The sequence below is a fragment of the Ovis canadensis genome, chromosome 14, assembly GCF_042477335.2.
Source record: "Ovis canadensis isolate MfBH-ARS-UI-01 breed Bighorn chromosome 14, ARS-UI_OviCan_v2, whole genome shotgun sequence".
Taxonomy (NCBI): Eukaryota; Metazoa; Chordata; class Mammalia; order Artiodactyla; family Bovidae; genus Ovis; species Ovis canadensis.
The window spans coordinates 34855713-34880036 of record NC_091258.1 but is presented as its reverse complement, the minus strand read 5'-3'; the positions used below and the strand labels follow the sequence as shown (position 1 = coordinate 34880036).

At 33.1% G+C, this 24324-nt stretch overlaps 1 protein-coding gene across 5 annotated transcripts in view; it reads right to left on the bottom strand.

Moving 5' to 3' along the window:
* Positions 1 to 24324, bottom strand: part of CHD9 (chromodomain helicase DNA binding protein 9) — a 159227-nt gene that overhangs the window by 52548 nt on the left and 82355 nt on the right. For all 5 annotated transcript variants that reach the window (XM_069549830.1, XM_069549829.1, XM_069549831.1 and 2 more), the window contains 13 exons: positions 22210 to 22356; positions 21276 to 21344; positions 21135 to 21190; positions 20385 to 20502; positions 16994 to 17080; positions 16626 to 16763; positions 13553 to 13674; positions 10061 to 10304; positions 6128 to 6304; positions 4659 to 4802; positions 4305 to 4560; positions 2985 to 3195; positions 950 to 1145 (listed from right to left, as the gene is read on the bottom strand). In XM_069549830.1, coding sequence (XP_069405931.1) covers positions 950 to 1145; positions 2985 to 3195; positions 4305 to 4560; positions 4659 to 4802; positions 6128 to 6304; positions 10061 to 10304; positions 13553 to 13674; positions 16626 to 16763; positions 16994 to 17080; positions 20385 to 20502; positions 21135 to 21190; positions 21276 to 21344; positions 22210 to 22356 — 1965 coding nt within the window. The remainder of the gene's footprint in view (positions 1 to 949; positions 1146 to 2984; positions 3196 to 4304; positions 4561 to 4658; positions 4803 to 6127; positions 6305 to 10060; positions 10305 to 13552; positions 13675 to 16625; positions 16764 to 16993; positions 17081 to 20384; positions 20503 to 21134; positions 21191 to 21275; positions 21345 to 22209; positions 22357 to 24324) is intronic.

Sequence of the window (24324 nt, the reverse complement as noted above, 5' to 3'; positions counted from 1 at the left end):
CTTTAAACTTAAACCCTAAATTTCTAGTTTTTTTTCTCCCTGCTACATTATCAACAATCCTTTCAATATATTTTGGGTAATTCTGGATAATTCTGAGAGTGCTAAAAACTTAAGGTGAATAACTCTGGAGGCCTAAATTTTACTTAAACATGCAAAAAACAAATGATCTAATATGCAGACATTTTGAAGGTAAAGACAGCAGAGATTACATAATAGCTTCATATATTATCTCAAATTCCTACTGAACTTAAAATGTCTGATAAATTTTGAACTAGATTACACAAACGAAAGGCTAAAACATTACTGCTTATTAAGTCAGGTATATCCAGGTATATTCTCAAGAATAATATCAATTACAGTACTATTGAGACTACTATGAACAATAAAAGAAGAATTTCTTCAATACTTTGTTCTCGTGTAGTATACCGCCTAGAAACACATTTTCTGTAAACTCTAACTCATTATAACCACTAATTAATATTCCCATGCTTCTATGAAGTTCAAGTAGTCTTAATTTAAATGTGTACATTAATTTTCTCTAGTATTTCATAAAAAGCAAATTCAATTATGTCTCCATTCTATGCATACTATATTATGTGATGATTAAAAAGATGAAATCAGGAGAAGTAAGCACTTATTTTTAAAGAAGTAAAATAAGCTATTCTTAAACTTATCCTAAGCATTTCACAAATATATATGATATACTTTAAATAATTAAATATTATACTCAAGTAAGTAAGCCATTTTTAGAAGACATATAATCTAAATAAGTATATTTTATTATATTTTACTGTCATTAAATTAAAATAAAATAATCTCATCTATTTTATTTGGCGCTGATATTTCTTAGGGAAGCATACATGTTAATTGTCCAAATAAAAATAAAACAGGTTGGTTATCAAAGATAACTATGGAAATTTAAAAAAATTCTCTTAGGGAATTTGTTTACCTGAAGGTCATTTTGAGGATTCCAATCAGAATCAAAAATTATACATGTATCAGCTGCAGTTAAGTTGATGCCCAACCCACCAGCTCGGGTACACAGAAGAAAGACAAATCGATCTGAATCAGGTTTACTAAATCGATCTATAGCAGCTTGTCGAAGATTCCCTCTGACTCTTCCATCAATTCGCTCATATAAATATCTACCAAGTGAAATGCAATAAATTTAGATAGATGGATATAATGAAAATAAAGTCATTCTATCAAATTGACAGACATAGCTATCAGTTTTGCTGCAACATTAATGTTTACTACAAAATTAAGAAGTGATATTACCCCAACTAGTTTCTGTAGTTTTATAATTCTCAGTGTTTGTGCTAAGCAGGAAACACAAAATAATATAAAGTTACAAAATCTCTGCATTACTGGATGTATAGGTAAAAAGCTTTACAATTAATATACTTTACTGATCTCACTGGGCTTCCCAGGTGGTGCTAGAGGTAAAGAACCTGCCTGCCAATGAAATGTGGATTTGATCCCTGGGTCAGGAAGAGCCCCTGGAGGAGGGCATGGCAACCCACTTCAGTATTCTTGCCTGGAGGACCCCATGGACAGAGGACCCTGGCGGGCTACAGTCCACAGGGTCGTAGAGTTACTGAAGTGACTCAGCATGCATGTGCCAATCTCACTATAAAAAGTGATTTTTTTTTTTGGTGGGGGGCAAGAAGCAAAGGTTTAAATAAAACTTGATACAAGAAGCTTAAACATTTCTCTGTACCTCAATCATGTTACTCTCTCAATTGATATACTTGCCTGTAAACTATAATTTATTAAGAGCAAACTATAATGCTAATTCTTCAAAGTCATCACTGCCAAATAATTAAATTTTAACTTCTTTTATCCTTCCTCATTTAACATAAAACTGAGAAATTGCTAAACATCAATAAATATAAAATACATAAAGACTTTGGAGCTAGAAGAGGAATACACATGACTCTTGCCACACCTCTTCTGGTTTAAGACACTTCTTTCCACCTATAATTTAGTCTTATCAGCAGTTGTACTGTTATCTCTGGGGCCTGTGAAAGGGGGAGTATGACTCCTAATAGTGTTACTTCTGGATCAAAGAAATCTGAGGTTTTCTATGAAATTCATCTTAAGTCAAATTTATCTTTATCTTATAAAGTTCTTTGTGTAAAGACATCAAGAAAATGTAAGAATGGTTATTTTAAGACTATTGCAATTTAATCCTCCTTCTATTTGGTATAAAACGGAGAATACAAATTTTAGAATAAGACTAAAGGAGAGAACACTGACACTAAAAGTGGAACTGAAAACAAAATGAAAAATAAAAATGTACTATAAAACATCTGAAAATATAAACTAGCATAGACTGATCTCTACTTATTAATAAGGGTCAAAATATCATAAACTAAAATCACAGCTGAATCTTCAGACTCTTTGATATTAACGTGTTGATTTCTAGTTGGCCCACAAATAACTCTGATAAATATCCTACTTGTCTAAATACTGATTAGATATTATTGCAGAGATTATCTTATTGCCATACACCAAAAAACCAAACCAAAACAAGAAACCCACATTAAACATATGAGAAAAGGTGAAAGCAAGAGCAAATATTATACAGTGTACAATAAGTCAAAGTCCAGCAAGTTCAGGTTCTAATTTTAACACCGAAAAAGATCTGAAAAAGTATCTTGAATCATTTATACAAGGTTAACAAACACATCAAATAAAATGTAACCTAATACACCCATCAATAGGTCAGCAAATATCTGTCAACGTGCAAAATTTTCTTAGTCTCATTAGCCCTCCCTGTCTACTATTGCAAAATATGTAGGTTAGGAAAACCTGATACATAATCTTAAACAATCTTTATGTACAGATTTAAATGGATTCTTATCTACGTAAAAAGGAAGACTTGAGTAAAGCTGGGTTACAGTAAACCGTTCTGCAGAAACCTTAATACCATACACTTAGCATACTTTATAGTTTAATTCATGGTGAATTATATGCCTTACCTTTTATGTATAAGATAGTCCTCCAGGATATCAAGGCAGCGTACCATCTGAGAGAAGATGAGCACTTTATGACCTCCGGCTTTCATTTTGGGAAGCAATTTATCAATAAGGACCAATTTACCAGCAGACTGGATCATTGCTTGAAGATGAAAATCAGAAGCAGCTGGATTATATGTATCTCTAAATTCTCCAAGTATTTTCTCCTCAGCACCTGTCAAAAAAATATAAGAAGATAGCATCAACACACAAATGCAGATACTCTGAACTACTTTCTTTTTAAATTAGTGATCTTCTGTGCTTCTTTAACACATTAAAATTTTCTAATATAGGTACTAGAATTATTTATGTTTGTGGGTAAACCCCCACCAACACCAGCCTATAATTCCACTGAGGATAAAGACAGTGTCTTAAGCATTTTTTTTAATCTCCCAAGACAACTGGCATAATGTCTTACATAAATTTATGTTTGCTAAATGTTGAATTTAGCAAATGGATGTTCTTAGGATAAGAATTAGTGAAAACACAGTTCTATCCTAAGTGAGTAAACACAAACTTTTAAATAAATTTCTAGTATTTAAAAACCAATACAACAGTGGTCACCACTGCAAGGTGATCATAACCTAGATTTGTCTATAGGCATCCTGCTTGCCATCAAAATAAGCAAACAAGAAAAATTAAAAGGGAAGTCAAGTTATAGTTCTTTGACCACACTTCTCCTATAGTCTAGATCAACATTAAGGGTGCTCTCCTTTCTTCCAGCCTGTCTAGCCATGAGTACCAGAAGTGCAAGCGAGTTAGTTACTGGTCTAAGAAATAGCTTGTCTTGCATAAAGAGTATATTCCCAGGAATAAGTAAAAATACTCAAAGGTACAGACAGATCATTAATAGACAAGCTAATAAGACCTTAAAAAGTAATGTTATCAGAGCACATAAATTTAGAGACAATAACTAGAGTATCCAGACTGAAAAGAAATCAGGAAGAAAAATGTAAATTCAGAGATTCAAACATGGGCTTTACTGTTTTTGTCCGTAAGAAGGATTAGGCTGGTGGGGGAGGAACCGCACTCCACGTTAGACTGAACACATCTCCTGCTTTTGTAATCTGGTGATGCTAACATGGGACACTGTTAAGAAGTAGCTCACACTGCCCCTGACTCTGGAACAACTGTAATCCCACAGAACACCAGGGTGGAAAGTTACAGGGCCAGTGCCTTTCCTTGTAGCAGCTACTACATCTTGTTACTTTTATTGAGCATTTGTTATTTTTCCATGAGTATTTGTTGAAAGCAAAGGATTTCTTTGCAATCCTTTTCGACTACCTTTGATAAGATATGGGTGATTACAGCACTTCCTGAGCTCCATCATGGTATTGACTAAGTTGGGTACATTAGTCTGCCCTGCTCCTTTGGATAAAAATGAAAAGTTCTTCTCCAGAATAGCCCGATAGTATTTTTTCTGAATGTTAGTAAGTTCTACTTCAATGATGGTTTCTTCCTTAGGTGCCAACTTCTTTTCCACATCTTCTTTCAATCGTCTCAACATCATTGGTTTCAAGATAGCCTGAAGTTTCTGCACCTGCATTAAAAAATGATGGAAAATATAGGTAGCATACACATGCATAATTACAATGAGAAGAGATTTGATGTACTTATTTACAAAGACTAATAGGATACCTGTTCTTCTGTTTTCAGATCCCCAAATTCTTGCATAAATGTTGATTCAGAAGGAAACCTTAGGGGCTCCAGAAAGTGAAGAAGACTGAATAGTTCTTCAACTGTATTTTGGAGAGGTGTGCCAGTCAAAAGCACCTTGTGTTCCTATATAAAGAAAGAATAACATGCCAATAACATATACTATCAGGCCCATGTCAAACACCATTGTGCTAAGATGATATGAAAGTTGACATAGATTATCAAATGTTTCCATGTTTTTGAAAAGCAAACATTTTTCTGACCATAATTTTCAAGAATCAACTCAAAATATATCTCCACCCATATCATCTTCATTAATTGACTGCATTATTCTCATAATAGTTTACTTTGTCTGCTATTAATTTTTACCTATTGCTTTTAAAAGAAAAATAGTAAATAATTAAAAGTTTATTTTTAGGTTTTTATTCAAGGAAACAGACAAATTCTTGGGGGGTACTTAGCCATTCTTGGCATGGTAATTTGTATACAAAACAGTGCTCATTCTTCACAATTTAGCAGATAATCACTTGACTTCTTACAAAAGAACAAGTTCGTACATCATTAAAGTAACAATCCAACAATGTGAAAGGCTGACTGGAATATTTCTGAGCTAGAAATGCATTACAAATTAAACATAATAGTAACAAAAGGAAATAAAAATATTTCAGTAATAGTATAATGTATTTAAAATCTGATTTGAAAATACCTCTAAATTCTTAAGCAAAATATTTATATACGTATCTGCATGTCTACATAAGTATTTGATGTTAGTCAATAGTCTAGACTGATATATACCAATTTGTAAATACTGGAGTAAGGAGTGGAGAGTGTGAGTGGGCACGGATGAAGACTACGAAGGAGCACTTTACTGTTTTGCTTGATGTAGTTCTGTTACTTGATGTAGTTCTGTACAAATGTACTTGAGTCACTTGTTCAAGTGCTCATGTACTAATTATGTGATGCTAATTAAATCGAAATGTTAAAAAACACAAAATACTTTGATTTGAAAGCAAACACATTAATAAGATGACTTTCAAAAATCCCATTAACTATAATAAATACATGCTAATTGTGCAGAAACTTTATTCCTCTATGATAAAATGATCTGAATAATATTTGAACTCTGGTGAAAGGGCTTTTTATTGAGGAATTTAGCCTTAAAACTTATACTTTTATTTCTTTTCAATAGGACACTCTCCCAAGGTTTCCCTCTCTTTTTAAATTACAAAATTACTAAAGCTTTTAAGAGAAAAGTACTAAAAAATTTAAGTCTTAGAAAACAGATGAGATTTTTTCCCCTTACTAATTAAAGCAAAATACTCTTAATTATCAGATAGAAATTAGAAATCTGTATTTTAAAATTAAAAAAAAAGGAATAAGTTTCTGGCACTAGCTCTTTTTACTATGTAGCTAAGAAATGGAAGTCATTAAAATGACATTAAGTCACTTACCAGATTCATGAGTTTCAGACCTTCTAGAAGTTTACAGTTTTTATTTTTTAACCTATGTGCTTCATCAATAATTACACATCGCCATTCAATTGCATTAAGCTCTCCACAGCCTCCAAGAATCATTTCAAAAGTGGTGATGATGGCTTGGAATCTGTAAGCTCCTCGAATAATACGCCCCTAGAAATTTATTACCAAATGTAATAATTTGCTAGAATGTCCTATTTATAATTTTTAATTCCTATCAAGCAGCACACAAATCACTTAATGACATTTGCTATAAAACATTTTCCATAGAAATTTTTATATATACAGAGATACTCCTTAAAATGAGGAACCTTAGCATTAAAACTATTAGATTGTAGTTTTCAAGAATGTTGTCAAAAATTTCCCCAAAACAATGATACAATTAATTATATCCAAAAAAGTATTCCTTGATAAGACATTTGATAATTTTTAAGAATCTTATTAACAATGTTAAGTCAAAAAAGAAATGGTTATTATAAAATCTAGCCAAATAAATTTCAGTGTTTATTTTTATTATTTATATCCATGACTCCACACATATAATGGCAAATAAGTAGTAAATATAAAAACTGGCCACTCATGTAATTTAGTTAGCAAGTGTTTATTGGGTGATTATGTGCCAGACTCTGTTCTAGCTGCACGAGATAGAGCAGTAAACAAGACAGACAAAACTAATTATCCAAGTGGAACTTACGTTCCAATTATTCAAATACAGAACATAGCCATTAAGGAAAAAAGAAACCCCCAAATTAAAAAACAAAATCAAAGAAATTATGTTAGAAAGTAATAAAGGTCACAGACTCAGATAACACAGGGATGTGTATGGGAAGTATGGCCTTGGAGGTGACCATTCCAACTCTATTTACAATGGCTGGGAGGCCATCACAAAGAAGTGACGTTTGAGCCAAGTCCTGAAGATCAGGGAGGAAGGTATGTTGATATCTAGAGATCTGGACCAGGAAGCATTCTAGGTAGAAACAGAGAATGTGAATGCCATAACATGGGAATATCTTTGGCAGTATTCAAATATTAGCAAGAAATCCAGTGACTAAAATCCAGTGAATGGAGGGGATGAGGCTGTATAGGGTCTTGAAAGCTGTGGTGAGGACTCTTGGCTTTTACTTTGAGCAAGAAGCTATTAGAGGGTTTTGAGACAAGAAGTATCATGATTTGACATATTTTAAAAGAATTATTTGGCTGTTCTGCTAAAAAATAGTCTGAAAAAGGCCAAGGACAGGATCATAGAAACCAGTTAAGAGGCTGTTGTAGTAATTCAAACAAGAGATCATCACTGGAGGCCATGAGATCTAGAGGCCTCCATCATCAATGTAGGCCAATTCTGGATTTAATTTGAAGGTGGAACCAACAGGATTTACTAACGGATAGGAATGGAGTGAGTTTAAGAGAGGATTCAAGTTTTGACTAAACTTTTGGGATCAAACAACTAGAAGCTGGGGTTGCCATTTACTACCATGAGGAAATGCAGGATTTCAGTTTTGGACATGTTATGCTTGAGATGTTTACTAGATATTCAAGTGGAGTAACTGAGTAGGCATTTGTATATGACTCACATTTAGGAAAGAGGTTAGAATTGGTGATATAGATTTGGGAGTTTCCTGCAGTACAGATAGTAATTAAGTTGTGTGACCGAATGAAATCTCTGATGAAACGAGTATGGATATAAAAAGTAGAAGACTGAGCTCTGGGTCACCCCCAAGTTTAGATAAGACAAGAAGGAATCACTTAAAGGGGCTTCAAAAGGAAAGTGATACAGGACCAGAATAAAGTCCTAGAATCCAAGTGAAGAGACTGTTTAAATGGCATTGAAAATTATAAATAATTAGGAGAAATTAAGGGTTAAGAAAGATCATGTGATCTGATTTAGATTTTCAATTCCTATCAACTTAAATTACAGTAATTTTAGAACAATTCATATTGATTGCATATGCTGGCCATTAAGCTGAACAATAACTCCAGCAGAATATTAGAATAGGTACAAAATATAAGTCTATACAGCTCTAAAAACCCGGGATACGATGCACTCAGTTCCAGTGATATTGTACTGTTTAAAAACAAAGGTTCTTGAGTCTGACTTGAGTTTATTAATACCAGTTTTGCTCTATGATTTTAGGGAAAACAGTATCACTTCTTTTTACTTCAGCTTCCTCATTTGTAAATGAGGAAGATCTCACCTATTTACAAGGTACCTATTACAAAGATTACATGAAATACTACACGTAAACTGTTGAGCATAATGCATGGCACATGGTAAATACTCAATAAATGTCTGTAGACATTAGTGTTATTATCTGTTACTTTTTCCAGCGCAATTCAGAAAATTACAGCATAATTTTGCCACTTCTGTGATTTCAAATTATTTAATAATTTGGAAAAAAGCAAAAGTTAAATGTTCATTTAATTTAAAAAATATATATATTTGAAAGAGTTAACTCTGAAACTTATTTCTATATTTAAAGTATAGATCTATTTATCTCATTACATGAGACATCCTTAACTCTTGAAATTTTAAACCCTCCACACAATATTCTAAAATGTATAACATTTACCATAAAATACTATTTAATACATACTATTCAGTTTATAACACAACAGGAATCTTTCAGCTTTCTGGCTATCACATTTATACCAAACTCATGAAATACATATTAAATCTTAAACTTCTAATATTTAAAAAATACTTTAAAAAGCTAGAGTAAATGGTTTTAATGATGTCATACAGCTCTAAAATTCTACAAATGTGCAATTAAGAATAATAAAACACTATGGAAGGAAATCAAACAACTTAAGTTGTCATAGGCTCCAAAAATACAAAGTTGATAATTTTCAGTAGAACTGATTACAGACATGCCTAATTTCATAGAAATCTAGTTGTTTCAAACATTAAAGTAGAAGAAAGTTAATTTTACTGATATTCAGCCTTAACTAAGTAGAAAATCAGTTATAACTGGTAGGCAAAGGTAAAAGGCTATGCACTTTATCTTACCTTAACCTATATCATATCTCATGACCTGGCCGTATGTTATAATGATGCTTATAAAATGTTAAGAATCAGTAAAAGAAAATATTAAGGTACTATATTGAGGCAGAGTGCCATAATCTTTTCTAATGAAACAGCACAATTTTGTGTGAAATGTGTTTCAGTTAACTCTGTTTCTTATTTCTTAGTAAAAGTTTCACCTAAGAAGAGTCCAATTACTACTCAAAACTGCAACTTGGCATTTCATGTTTTCTAAACTTAGCCTTCTACTAGGAAATTCTTTCATGTAATGTCATCTCAATTTTATGATCTGTATATTTAGCAGAAAAAGAGGTATCTCTTCCTAAAGAGTAAGTGGTCAAAATTACCACTAGAATATGGAGAAGAAAACCATCAAAGCGAGGGAGGAAAGATACAGAGGTATGTGTGTACCAATACACAAAACAACCCAAAATGTCTAACATCAAAATTCACTGAACACACAAGACAACCTATGGTTTCACCTCAATGGGCATTCAGACCCATGGTGGTCAGTGAAGAAGTATATTTTTTAAACGGAGGGAAAAAAGTGGAAGATGATCAAAGAGACAGTTATTATTTTTAAAATAAATTTAATGTATATTTAAAACAATAAAACAATTATTCTAGCTAAAAAGTATAAAATCAAATTTGTAACGTTTGTATAAATCAGCATACTTCCAGTAAACTACAGTGTGAACTTGCCTACTTTTGTCATTTCTTTCTTCAGCTACTAAAATTTATTGTAAAATAAATATGATGAATAAATAGATCAAACTAAGATCTAAGGAGGCAATTAAAATCTATTACAAATTTGAAAGTAATTAATATGTAATGCTTATCTTTTTAAAATCTGACCTTTCAAACAACAAACAAAATCACCAATAACACACCTGTGAGTCCCTGAAGTACATCTCATATTGCTGTATCATTTGTCTGCTAATCAGGCTCCCATGATAAACCACAACATTAATATCAGTCCACGTACGAAATTCTCTCTCCCAGTTTGCAATAGTAGAAAGTGGAGCAATAATCAGGAAAGGTCCTCTTATACCAGTCAGAAGGATTTCGTAGAGGAATGTAATTGATTGAATGGTTTTGCCAAGACCCATTTCATCTGCTAAAATGCAGTTTCGTCTGAAATAAACAAATATATTACCCATGTATATTTTGGGTTTTCTGTATACTACAATGTTTTAAAAGATAAATATAAAAAAAGCAGAGCGATCAGGTTAAAATACTTGCATTTATAAAAACGTGAAAGTTTCTGAAGTGAAGATTTGGTTAAAGATTATAATTTTATTATAGTATTGCAAAGGGAAAACTATAGTTTTTTTGTAGCTCCAAAATAAAGATACCACCTGTTAGATACTTGAGTTTCTAAAAGAACAATATGGCAAGAACAAAGCAAACTAAATGTTATTTATTCAGGAAACATTCATTAAATGCCTTCTTATCTCAAGGAGATATATGTATATAAAGAACATGTTCTCTGCCTTCCAGGGGCTTGTATCTATTAGAAAAGCAGACATAAATAAATAATCATGCAACGTGCTATCACAGAAGCACAAATTAAAGAACTGGTTTTCAATTCTGGCTATGTACTGGAACAGCCTAAGAAACAATTACCTATGGCCTTCTCCTTTACATTCTGATTCAATGTGCAAAGTAGGATAAAAGCAACTGAAGTTTTTAAAATAAGCTGCACAGATGATTGTGATATATGGCCAATTAAGAATCATCAGTGTTAAGTTCATTATGGAAGCTCAGGTGAGTATCTAACTGCATCTAGAGAGAAGTAAGACTGCCTTCAGAGAGGAGGTCAGTAATGAGCAGGGTTTTGCCAGAGGGCAGAGCAAAGGGGTACAAGTGTCAAGAATACAATTAACTGGGAAGCAACAGTAGTTTAATATGATTTTGAGGGAAGGGTAAAGAAAGGGATATTACTAAGATAAGCAGGGGTCATGAATAAAGGTTATGGACATCATTTTATTGAGAATGGGAGTCACTGAACATTGTTAAAGAAACCTGAAGAGATTAGGTTTGTACTTGAAGCCGACTCTTGTGCCATGGGAATACTAGAAGGTAAGGTGACTTGAAGTTGGGACAGTAATTGGGAAAGTACCAAAATAATAGAGCAAAGAATAGTGGACCTTTGGACTAAGGTAGGAGGGATCAAGAGAAAACTGATTCTAAAGTTAACTACATGTTAGAATGATCTGGACGTAATGATCAATCAGATATATGGAGTGTATGATGACAGTCAGATTTAAATTTGGGTGACTAAGTAAGTTGTATTATTCTTAACTAAGATGTAAAATGCAGAAGAATAAGTCTGATATGGAGGAAACAGGAAATAATAAGGTTAATTGTGAATTTGTTGTGTTTAAAATATCACTGAGATAGACATTAAGGAAGCAAGAAGCAAACAAACATGGGCTTGAATTAACACCTTAGAGATGTTACTGATAAGTGAAGACACGGGGTGATATAAAGTTTGGCTTAGGCAGAACAAACACGTAATATGAGAAGACAGCAAAAAATCAAACATTGGGAAAGAAAAAAAAACAACAAACACTGAAAGGGTAGGCAGAGGAAGCAGAACCAGGAAAGACTACTGAAGGGAATAGTTACAGAGGTACTGGAGAGCTGGAGTGTTAACGCTATGGAAGCTGCTGGAAGTGAGAATGGGAGAAAAGTTTAAAAAAGGACTAGAACTACCATCCAATGCAGCAGAGAAAGCAATTTAAGGCTGAAAAAACATTGTGAATTAGAAAATTAAGAGTTTCAGATATGATACAGAATTAAAACCCAAACGACAGATTTAAGGAGAATTGGAGATAAGAAAACAGGAAGAGTTCATGATGGCTATACTTCCTAGACCTCTACCTTGGAAGTTACAAAGAAGGATCAAGGTAGCTAGAAGGAAAAACAGAGCTAAGAGAAGATTAATCCTTTCCTTTAAAATTTTTATATATAGGTTAAACCCAAATTTGTTCACAGACTGAAGGGATGGCATTAGCCTTAATGGGATAGTTTGAAGATATAACAGAGAAGGCTGATAAGTGATTGAAGTGAGGTTCTGAAGACTGGATGCGATGCCTATCAAGAGTTGAGGTTGTAGTGTCAGTCTTGGTTCTGGGGAGGCGCCATTTAACTTCTGATAGGAGGACAGAGGCATGAATGGCTAAGGATGGAGATACAATTTTAGGCTTGGGTGTGAGGGCAGGCAACAATCTGAATGAATTCAACTACTGGTCCTAGACTTCTCTAAGAAGCAGTCATATATAGAGAGTGGAGGGGGTAGGGTTCTGATAAAGTGCTTCAGGAAGGTAGTGTAAGTTTAAAACAAGCAACTGAGAAAGGTTACTGATAAGAGAAGACAATTAAAATTTTGTTGACTATTTTACCAGGAAGATTCTCTTGGGAAAAATGATAACACTTAGAAAATATAAACAAGGGGAAAGAGCACTGTGTGGGATAACAGATCCCCCTAACTCCATCTGAGGGAGTTGATGGATGCACCATTGCCATGGACTCATGACTCACTGTTACTTAGTGAAACAGAAGAATCATGTGACCAGTAGAAACACAGAAGAATGATTCTGAACAAGTGTCATAAAATTTTGCTACCATTACTAATAACAGCACCTTCATTTGCTCTTTTATATACATAATCAGACTTTTTTATCAATCAAGATACCATTTTTTACTTCTTTTGCAATTAATTTTCCATCTCACTAAAAAAAGGTGACATAATATGAGTGAACTCCGGGAGTTGGTGATGGACAGGGAGCCCTGGCGTGCTGTGATTCATGGGGTCGCAAAGAGTCAGACACGACTGAGAGACTGAACTGAACTGAACTGAAATATGCCAAAAAGTTTTTTAAACAGTTTGGAAAATTAATAATAAGTGGGGGTAATTCATTACTAGGTTCTTATATTTTGTATTCTATTCCTTAACAATTACTGAAAATTTGCTTCCTTGAAGATGTATATTACAGACTTATTTAACTGTTTAGATGAAACTGCTCACACCTTAGTAACTAGATTCAATTACTGGCAGACAGTAGTGTAAGTTGAAAAACATTTGATAATGGTTGATGTTTGATGATGTTAAGAAAGCTATCTCAAATCTGATTAAGAATCAATATATCAACTTTCTTCTATTCTGATTGCTACATATTTAAGGGAAGCAACTGTAGTCAAAATTCTGAATTATAATGTACATTATCTTTCAGAGGTAACCACGATTTTTCTCTCAATAATGAAGACTCCATGATAGTAATAATGTAGCAACATTAGTATCAATTTCACTTAATGTATTTTGGAACACATTTTAAAAACACACACAAATTTTTTTTTTATTAATACATACTACATACCTATTATACCAATTGAATAAGAGCCAGTTGAGTCCTTCCAGTTGGTATTCCCTGAGTTGATTGCCATTTTTATAATCCCTGGATTGATCTATTTTTTTCCAAATATTAGGAGGAGGACGATCCTTTGTGGAAAAACAAACGAATGATGTATTTCAGACTTTTAAATTTTCCATACATCTCATACATGGTAAAAACACTGTTTTTAAAATAATCACAGAAGGGTAACATTATATGGCATTATGATGAAATTTTACAAACATCTAAGGACCAAATAAGTTTTACATAAACTCTTCCAGAAAACTGAAGAGGAAGGCATAGTCTCAACTCATTCTGTGAAACTCTGATATTGAAATTAGACAAATTACAAGAAAGCTAGAGACCAATATCCTGCATAAACAGGGATAAAAAATTCGTAACAAAATTTTAGCAAATGGAATCTAATAACATATGAAAGGGTTAATACAGCATGACCAAGTGGGGTTTTTCCCAGGTATGGAAGGTGGATTAAATCTGAAAATTAATCAGTATTGATCAGGCTAAAAAAACCTATGATAATCTCAGACTGATGTAAAAAAGGGGATTTGAAAACTTCAGCATTTATTCCTAATAAATAAACTCTAATTAAATTTTGAATAGAGGGAAATTTCCTCAACTTAATAAGATGCATCTATGAAAAAGCCATCTATCATATGTCCTGGTTAAAAAATGAATACATTCTCCCTAAAATCAGAAAAGGCAAGGATGTCCACTCTCATCACTTCTGTTCAACACTGTACTATAGGTTGTAATAGGAGTAATCAAGCAAGAAAAAGAAATAAAAGTCATCAAGATTAAAAAGGAAGAAGTGAAACTTTATCAATTTCCAGAGATATGATTTGACTATACAGAAAATCCTGTGAAATCTAGAAAAAATACAAACTAAGAAGTGATTTTACCAATACTGCATAAGATCAGTACACAGAAAATTGTATTCTACATTGCAGACACAACTATAAATAAACTTTTAAAGTACTATCTTACAATAGCACCCAAATATGAAATACTCAGGGTTTACTAAAAAAAAAAAAAATTTTCTTAAATAGTAGCCAATGAACTTTAAAACAATTAACTACAATGTATTTTAAATTATTGTTTAAAATAATTTCCACATTAAATAATATTCTCTAATAATTTTCCTTTCAGTAATCCAATCACTATTTCCTTAGTTTAGGAACAAATTTCATTTGTTCAAAAATATGTTTATATACTGTTTTATTTAATAATAATAGACTGGCAAAAAGAAAAAAAATCACTTACCTCCTATATTACTTGACTTTGATAAACTAGCACTTTTGTCAAATTGATTTTACTTTAACTGAAGGGATTAGTTCTATTGGCTACATTACCAAAGACTACAAATGTATCTAAGGCAGTGGCTCTTCCCACCATGTGCATCAAAATTGACTTTTAACACCTGGGGTCCACTCAGAGATATTCTGATTCTGGAGCCAGGATACAGAAACTAGGCACCTCTAATTTTTGAAAAGTTCCAAAGTGGTACTGATAAGCACCTCTGACGGACAACCACTGATCTAAGAAACAGCTTACTTAATAAGGCTAGAGATCAGGTTACCACTGAAATATGGACCCCACTCCAAAAAGAAAGTTCTTCCTCTTCATAATATCCTTTAGACTGCTCCTCCCTGAATTATTTAATACTTTCCTTTCCTGGTTCAACAAAAGGCACTTGGAAGACAAAAGGAAAAGAGGTGAGCTGCTATCCTCTTGGTAATAAGCTATGGGTATTATTGGGAGACAGATTAAGAAGACCAGAAAATAAAATGACAACCAGAAAAAAAACTGTTATAAAAACAATATGGTCTCTTCCACGGAACAATTAACTTTCTTCTTTTATTTTACATCTCCACATTTTTCATAACAGCCTTCCTTAATTCTGATTCTAATTGAAAAGTGATCTCCTCTAGTCTTTTCATATACCAAATCCCTCTTTAGTGAAGAAATTTCTATACCCAAATTACATTTGAAAGAGGACTGGCCAAAATATTTAATTAAAATCATAGTATATCTCTTTGTGAATTTCTTTTGGTTGGTTCTGCAAACTGGATTCACATGGTAACAATCCTATGCTTTAAGTAAAAAAAAAAGGTAATTATTAAAATAACACAACTTGCCATATAACTTTCTAGAATTCTGTAGTCTTTACTAGAAAAATCAATAACTGATTCAGTTTTTTTTTTTAAAGCAAAGACAAGGATGAATCAATAAAAAACCAGTGTACTTAATTTACGTGGATCTTTAGTAATATTCTATACAAAAGGTTTTTCTAAAAATAAAGCTACTATGGAAGTAGAAGAGCTATTCAGTTATAAAGAAATAACCGGTTTACAGAAAGCAAGGGAAAGGTGGGTATATTAAAGATTTTTCTTTGACAGAGAATTAATAACACTGCTTAGAGCTGAAATGGATACCCTTGACATTTTTATAAATGACCTGAGTAAATTCAAGATTAAGTAGAAGTACTTGAAACTTTTCTGAAGGGAAATTTAAAAGGAAATACTTATCAAAAAATTTAAAAATATTTTTAAAATTTTATTTGGCTGCACCAGTCTTAGCTGCAGCAGCATGTGGGATCTTTTTTGTTGTTGTAGTCATTGCAGTATGCGGGATCTTAGTTTCCCAACAAGGGATTAAACCCAGGCCCCTGAATGCAGGGCCCCTTCATTGGGAGCATGGAGTCCTAGCCATTGGACCACCAGGGAAGTCCCTTCTTATCAAAAATTTTAAATGTACATATGTTCTGACCAAACAATTATATTAATACTTCTGATTTCACTTATAAAGGGTTCCATGTTTCAGTGTAGCACCGTTTAGAACAGAAAAAACTTGGAGTATCCACTAGAGGAATAGTTAAATTAACATATATAAAATACTATGTAGTAATTTTATTTACTATGTAGTCATTTTAAAAATACAGTATTAATTGCACACCAGACTAAATTCAAAATTCAAAAATTACACTATACCTCTTGATTAAGGAAATCTAAGATTTCATGATGATAAGGCATATTCTTACCAAATGTCTCGTGTCAGGCCTGGAAGCTTGCAATTGCTCAAACTCTTCTATTTTTGCAAGATCTACATCTTCTTTTAGTTCCCAAGTACTATCTTCATATGGTAATGAGCACCACTTTACTAAATAGTAAATAACAGGCTGTAAAAGAAAGTTTTTTTCACTTGATTAATTTGAAAAAGAATAGTAAGAAACAGTTTAAACTGAGAATCCCCAGAAACAATTTAAATATATTAATCTTTACTGGTAAAAACTTATGAAACTTTGTTTACTGTTTTTAGATCATTACCTCTAAAAAAGTAATGTTTTAATACCTGGAAGGTTTTAGATTTTTCTTACTTACTCAGAAAGTATTTCTACCAAATATTTACCTCGCCAGTATCTTTATCTTCACAAAAAGAGACTTCTAACACTCTGTCTACTTCAACGTAGTCTGGGTTAAATGGTTCTTCTTCCATCTAAAATTAAAAGTAACTTAATTGATATTTGACAAAGAAGTAGAAAAATAAAAGTGAAATAATGACAAATTTATTACTAGCTATTCACTATAGAACAAACACTTCAGTTTGACTGTAACTGAATTTCAAAAAATGGAATACTTCCATTTTAATTTCTAAAAAATTTCTATGATTTGTTTGTACTATGAATCACCAAGTTATGTATAAAAAAAAAACTCAACTAAAAAGCACTGAAAAAATGAGGCACCTCAGACAAGTAAGTTACTCTAGAAGGTGTATCCTTTAAAATTTCCTACTTGGAAAAGAGGCTTTCCTTTACCTTTCTTGTGCTACTTTCCTCAGTAATAACCAGGTCCAAGAGTTGAAGACCAATCACCTGACCTGAAGACTCCTCTCTCATTTGTATCAAACACTATCTGGTGCTGGTTCTTGTGCTCAAGACCCCCTTACCTAACTAAACGCAAACTGTCTGAGCGACCTCACACTCAACTGCATTCATTTACACTTCAACCTGTACTTCTGCCTGTAGTTTCTAATTGGGCTAATGGCCAACCCAGCACCAACTTCATGCCACACTCTACTCCCAGTTACACAAGCCAGCAATGGAGAAGTCGTCTTAGATTCTTTTTCTCCTTTCATCTCCCACCTCCCTTAACTCATTGATTCACACAGATTCTAATTTTGTTTATAACTCAAATTGGTTCCTCCTTTCTCATTCTCACTGCCTCATGTCTTCTTATTTGGATCTTTACAAGTAACTTTCTAACCAGTCACTAACTACTGTTTTGTCTCCCTTTATTTTCACACTTGTTCAGTAGCTAACTCATATTGACTTTTTGCAATCCAACGGACTGTAGCACACCAGGCTCCTCTGTCCTCCACTACCGTCCGGTGTTTGCTACTGATTATCTTGATTCATGTTCCCACTCTTTCTTAAATATAAATCTTACATATTGTTCCCTTGCTTCAAATTCTTTTCTGACTCTCTCCTATTTGGGAACCAAGCCCACATTAGTTTCTGTGGAATAAACAAGCTCAAACATTTTCCTCTATGCTCATCTCTTACTGCTTGACACAGCCATACCCAAAATATTATGCTTCGAAAGTACAAAACCACAAGCTTTTCAGATTACATGTTCTGTCACACCTTCATGTTTTTATACTTATTTTTCTCTCTTCTGAATAGATCGCTGTTCCTTCTCTGGTCTGCTTAGCTAATTCCTGATCATGCCTGAAAGCCTTACTTCCAAAGCCCATCTCAGTTATCTTTGCTGCATCTCTTCCTCTGTTTAACTGCTAAATGTTACAGTACTCCATGGCTCTGCCTTTAGTTCTCATTATCTTAATCCATTCCTGATCAATACTATCATGTCCATGTATAAGACACACTTGGTAATAAAAGCGCACTTCCCAATACCAGAATGGTAAAAAAGGACTTTAAGAAAATCTGCATAGCTCCAGTTTATCTTGTACCTGAGGCACACTAAAAATAATTAACCTTCACGAAAAATTAAAAGATTATTAGTTAAGTACTTCCAAAATCTTTTGCTCATTGTGTGTGCTTAGTCACTAAGTCATGTCTGTGGACTGTAGCCCACCAGGCTCCTCTGTCCAAGGATTCTCCAGGCAAGAATACTGGAATGGGTTGCCATTTCCTTCTCCAGGGGATCATTCTGACCCAGGGATCGAGCCCGCATCTTCTGTATCTCCTGTACTGGCAGGCGGATTCTTTACCACTGAGCCACCTGGTAAGCCCCACCAGCTCAATAGAGATTTACCAGAGTGAAGAAATGAGAAATTTTTGAGGACCTCCCAGTATCCATAAATTGATAGGTCATTTCAATCAACAAAATTTTGAAGTAGACTTTACAATTACAAAAAAATAAAAATAGCTTCAAGGGGGAAAAATCTGCCATAAGATATTAACATAATCTAGTGATTAAAATTAACACTACCAGTAATTGGGTAAATAGGTGTCATATACCTCCTGACATGATTCACTGAGAATGCTGATGCATCATTTCTGTAGTGTTCATTTTAAAAAATGCATGACCTGAAGCTGAGGAAACATCAAGTCAACCCCAACTGAGGGACACACTATAGAATAAACCACCTAAGTTCTTTAAAAAGAAAAAAGTCCAAGGGATGGAAAACAAAAAAATACTGATTAAAAGAGACATGCCAACTAAATGTATTATGCACTGCAGAACTAGACTTTGGATCAGAATAAGCATAAACATACTTAAAATAATTTTTTTCTATAAAAATACTAGTGGAACAATTAGTGAAATATGAATTCGGGTCTATAGATGAGATAATATTACCATGTCTGTGTTAATTGTATTATTAATATGGGAAAATGCTTCAAGAAAATACTGAAATTGAGAATTATCAAATGGTTTAGAAAAAAAATTATGTACATGGGAGAGAGAGGCAGAAAGAGGGAGAGAGGTGCACAGAGACAGAAGAATTAATGTGAAGGAGAAAGCAAATGTGGTAAAATGTTAACATTTAGGGAATCTAGTTAAAACATATGTGGGAATATCCAGTACTAACTTCAAATAAAAAGTTAAAATAATTAGATGAATCTAAAACTGCTCTAAAAAAGTCTATTAAAAGAAAAATTAAAAAGTTTAGAGCAGGAAAGGATATCTGACTTTTTAAAAAGGCCTGGAAAGGTTAATGAATTTTTCCAATGATGTTCTGTTCATGCATACACAAAGCTGATATAGAAAATATGCAGTATCTTACATACTGAAAAATCTTCTTTTTCATTTATTTGCTATGTCACCATTACTTGAATAAGTGTGCTGATAAAATACTTTAACACACTCACATTCAACTCTAAAAGGTATTGAAATAAATGTTAACTTTAAAATATAGGAGATAGCTATCATTCTCATTTATTAGTGTTCCTGTTTTAGCTACTTTCCAAGCTAAGTTTAGGGCTTCCCTGGTGGCTCAGACAGTAAAGCATCTGCCTACAATGCGGCGACTCGGGTTTGATCCCTGGGTTGGGAAGATCCTCTGGAGAAGGAAATGGCAACCCACTCCAGTACTCTTGCCTGGAAAATCCCATGGACAGAGGAGCCTGGTAGGCTGCAGTCTATGGGGTCGCAAAGAGTCGGACATGACTGAGCTACTTCACTCACAAGCTAAATTTAGGGGGAAAATATGTAGATATCATTTATAGTCAAATATCAAAAGTAGAAGCCTAAGAATTAAAATGAATAATACTTAAGTTTTTGATACATAATACGACATGTATTCGGAGTTCAACACATAATAGTCTTTTTCTTCTTACGTCTGCAAAAAAATGTGCTCTTTGTGCTTGTCTCAATTTGAATCGTTTGATTTTCTGCTGGATCCTTTTATCTTTCAGAAGCTGCTGTTCTGTGGCCCATTCACAGTGAAGATAAGAGCTAAAATTTTATAAAGTAGTATATTAGAATGATATAGAAATCATGTTTTGTTTTTAGATTTATTTTTAATCATGGCCTCTAAAAATATTATCTTCAACTTTCTAAATAGGCTGTTCATCATTTCATTTAATGTCAACAGACTCTCATATAATTTCTAAAATAAAGCCACTGTGATCACTACACAGAATGGTAAACTGAATAATAAGGATAACAAAGACGTGACTTTTCATTCATTTCTTCATTATAATAGTTTTGTCATGACCAGAAAGCAAACTTGTTTTGAAAGCAATGTAATTTTATTTAAAATACTTTCTTTCACCAAAGCATACTAAAAGTTGAACATAATCTGAAAAGTTTAAGAGTATAATATGATGGAAAATGTCTATTATTTCCAAAAGCATCATTTATAAATATTCCTGCATTTTGATGTTAGTAAGTAGTTTTCTGGGAAAAAAAGCTACTCAATTTCAACATGAAAAGTTTTCAAAGTCTATTCACTTTTTAATGATTTTTAAGTTCATGCAGTAACAAATATTTTAAAATACAGATAAAAAATAATTTAACTTAATATATTCAAAATATTAATTCATATTGAAATATCTTTCTATCATTTTTCTAACTTAAATACTTACTAATTCTTGTATTTTACAAAAAATTCTTCTGTATCAATCATCACTCCAGGTGATATCTAAGAAAAAGATTCAATAATTATGAGTTTTACAATCAGGCCATGGAATATAAAGTATAGAATGTAATGATGTATCACTACCTACTTCCTTTTTTATAGTTCTAGAAGATAGTATCTTGTCCACAATTGCAGCATCTTCTTCACTTGGATTCTCCTATGTGGAAGAGGAAAAAAAGTATGATGATACATTCTGAAAACATTTCAGTTGCCACTCTGTATGTCTATAAATATACTAAAATCCAACAAACACTTATTTAACATGTCAGGGACCATGTTAAATGTTAGAAATACAAAATGAAAAAAATCAATTGTTGTTACTGTCCTCATCATCACTGGCATCACCACCATAGTAAACATATTGGAATTTTTAATCTCTTATGCATTATTCTCAATAGTTTACATTCTGCAGATTAGAAAGCTCAGGCATAGAGAAGATTAGTACTTGTTCAAGGTGTCAGATGATTCAGCAAGGAAATGAGTAGCTGGGTTACAGTCCAGATAAGGGAGAGTAAAAGAACTCTACAAAGAGGAAAATGCATATGTAAAGACATAAAGGTGTCAAAATATGGCACTGAGACAACTATGTTCATCAAACCAGAGGACTGAGAGTTTAGAGAGAAGTGGAAGGACATAGGGCCAAAAAAATCCATACGAAAGGCTTTATAAGCTGTAAAAAGTGCATTTTCATTTGTTTCTGATTTAGGACACCGTTAGAGGAGTTTTCAAGAAAAGTACTGTAATTAGACTTGCAATTTAGAAACACTCCACAAAAAACAGAGTTTGGAGGAGTCACAGGAAAATATATTTAGAAGGCAAAAAATTGAATGCCAAGAAGTAAAGATAAAAAAAGAGAGAACAAATACCTAGGTTTCTGATCCACATAACTAATGGTTCTATTAACTATAATATGGAACCTAGGAGGAAAAGTTGATGTAGGTTTTAGGAGGAAAGATAATGAAGATTTTTAATTTACATTGGTTTAAAATGTTTTCTGTCATATAACCCAAAATCTGTCTTACCACAAATAACTGTAAAGGCTGTTCGCCAGGTAAAGGAGCTGAATTCTTTTTTATTTTCATAGAGCCTTTAATCTCTTCTTCAGATTGCTTCCCTTCTGCATCTTCTGCATATTTTTTCCTTTTAATTTGTCGATTTGATCTTCTTTTCTGTAATGAATGATAAGGATCATATTCACATGATTTATTTTAAAGGGTCATGTCACAGTTTTGTACATTAAAATTTCAAAACTGTATTCTGCATTCATCTTTTCTCATTTTTACTTTTAATTAAAGGAAGATAATAATTTTCGCTTTGCCAAAGATTTGCAATCTTTAGTTATCTTTAGTTTTACTTCCTAAAATGTCAAGTAAGAATGATTAACAATAATACCTTTATTAGTTTTCTTTTGAATTTGTTAACAATAAAAAGGTCTTTTTATTTAACTATTTTACAGATTGGGAAGCATGTATTTTAAAATATTAATACTAGCACAGTTTTTGCTTCAAACCTAGAAAGTCATCAGATGAATACTGGTTTAATATCAGGGTTGTAAAACTAAAAGAAATTAAAACTTTGACACAAAGCCCATGAACCTGTGTTTAAAACAGAAAAAAACCAAATAACATAAAATGTTTTAAAAGAGATACACAAAATAACAAAGTATGAAATCTACTAAAAACTTAAATGTGAATGAAGGAGGAACCACTGTTTTACTGCCTTTACTAGCTTCCCTTAGAAATAAATAACAGCACTATCATAAAAATGGAAGAAAGCTTTTCAGAAAGTATTCTGTGTAGTAACATGATTTTAAAATAATCTAAATAATTTAAAAGCAAGTATCAAATGCACATGGCTTTACTTACCTCCCTAAAAATCTAATATTTTGATGTTCCCACTAAAAAACAAATTATACAATTGCCTGAAAATCCCAAAGGACTTAGGTTTAATTTTGTGTACCTCCCTAAAATCTCATGGATGGAGGTACCTCAGTCAACTGTTCTACTACTCAACATTCCTTCTTCCTTTTACTAGTCTTCTGTGTATTCAATGGCTCCCATAATATTTCCCCAAAATGCAACTAACAGAATAACCTATGTGGTCTCCTTTTGGTTTCTGCCAATGTCTTCAATGTGGTAGGTCTTTCATGCTACCATTGCCATAACAAAACTCAATCAGTGCAGCAGTGTAGGGACAAACTTCCTTGTATTCAGAAAGGCTGCAGTGCCTCTTCTCTTGAAAGTAGTGGAATATTGAAAGAAAGGCACTGCTGTGGTGAGACAGCTCAGGCAAATGTAGTAGAAAACTCCATGCTTCAATTAGAATGGGTCACCATCTCTTAGCCATGAAGATATTTATATTTTCAAAACTCAAGGTGACAATTGTCACTATGGGAGGCAGGAAGGTGGCATACAAAAATTATATAGAAGGGACTGAACATGGGTCACCTGCACTGCAGAAAGGTTCTTTACCATCTTAGCCACCAAGGACACCCATGAAGGCTGGGGAGTTCACTCTAAGAAATATACTGGCTTTTGTTTTGTTTTACTTGTTAAGTCGTGTCCTACTCTTGTGAACCCACGGACTGTAGCCAGCCAGGTTCCTTCATCCATGGAATTTCCCAGGCAAGAATACTGGAGTGGGTTGCCATTTCCTTCTCCAGGGGATCTTCCTGACCCAGGGATCGAACCTGTATCTCCTGGGGGCTCCTGCACTACACGAGGATTCTTTACTGAACCACTGAGGAAGCCCAAGGGACTTATAGAAACCCAATTCTCCCAAATCCTCTTTTGGAAAAGATATGAAACATTTATTATTCCCTGGGAGAGACAAGTCTATGGATCTCTAATACCAGGCTAAAGAAATGTTTGGAATTCTATTACAGGCATCAGTTCTTAACGCTGAAAAATATCTTAATTTAATAACCATTCAGGACACTTATTATTCTAACAATAACATATATTATGAATGTTACATCTCATTAGGCACAAATAGTTTATATAATGAAGTCTGGTAATAATTTGGTACACTTTTAGAAGATTCTATAGATGATTTCAACATTAAAGTTTCCTTTCTGATCACTTAGGTCAGGTACTTTGAAATGCCATACACAATCCTTAGTAAGTAGTAAACAAGTG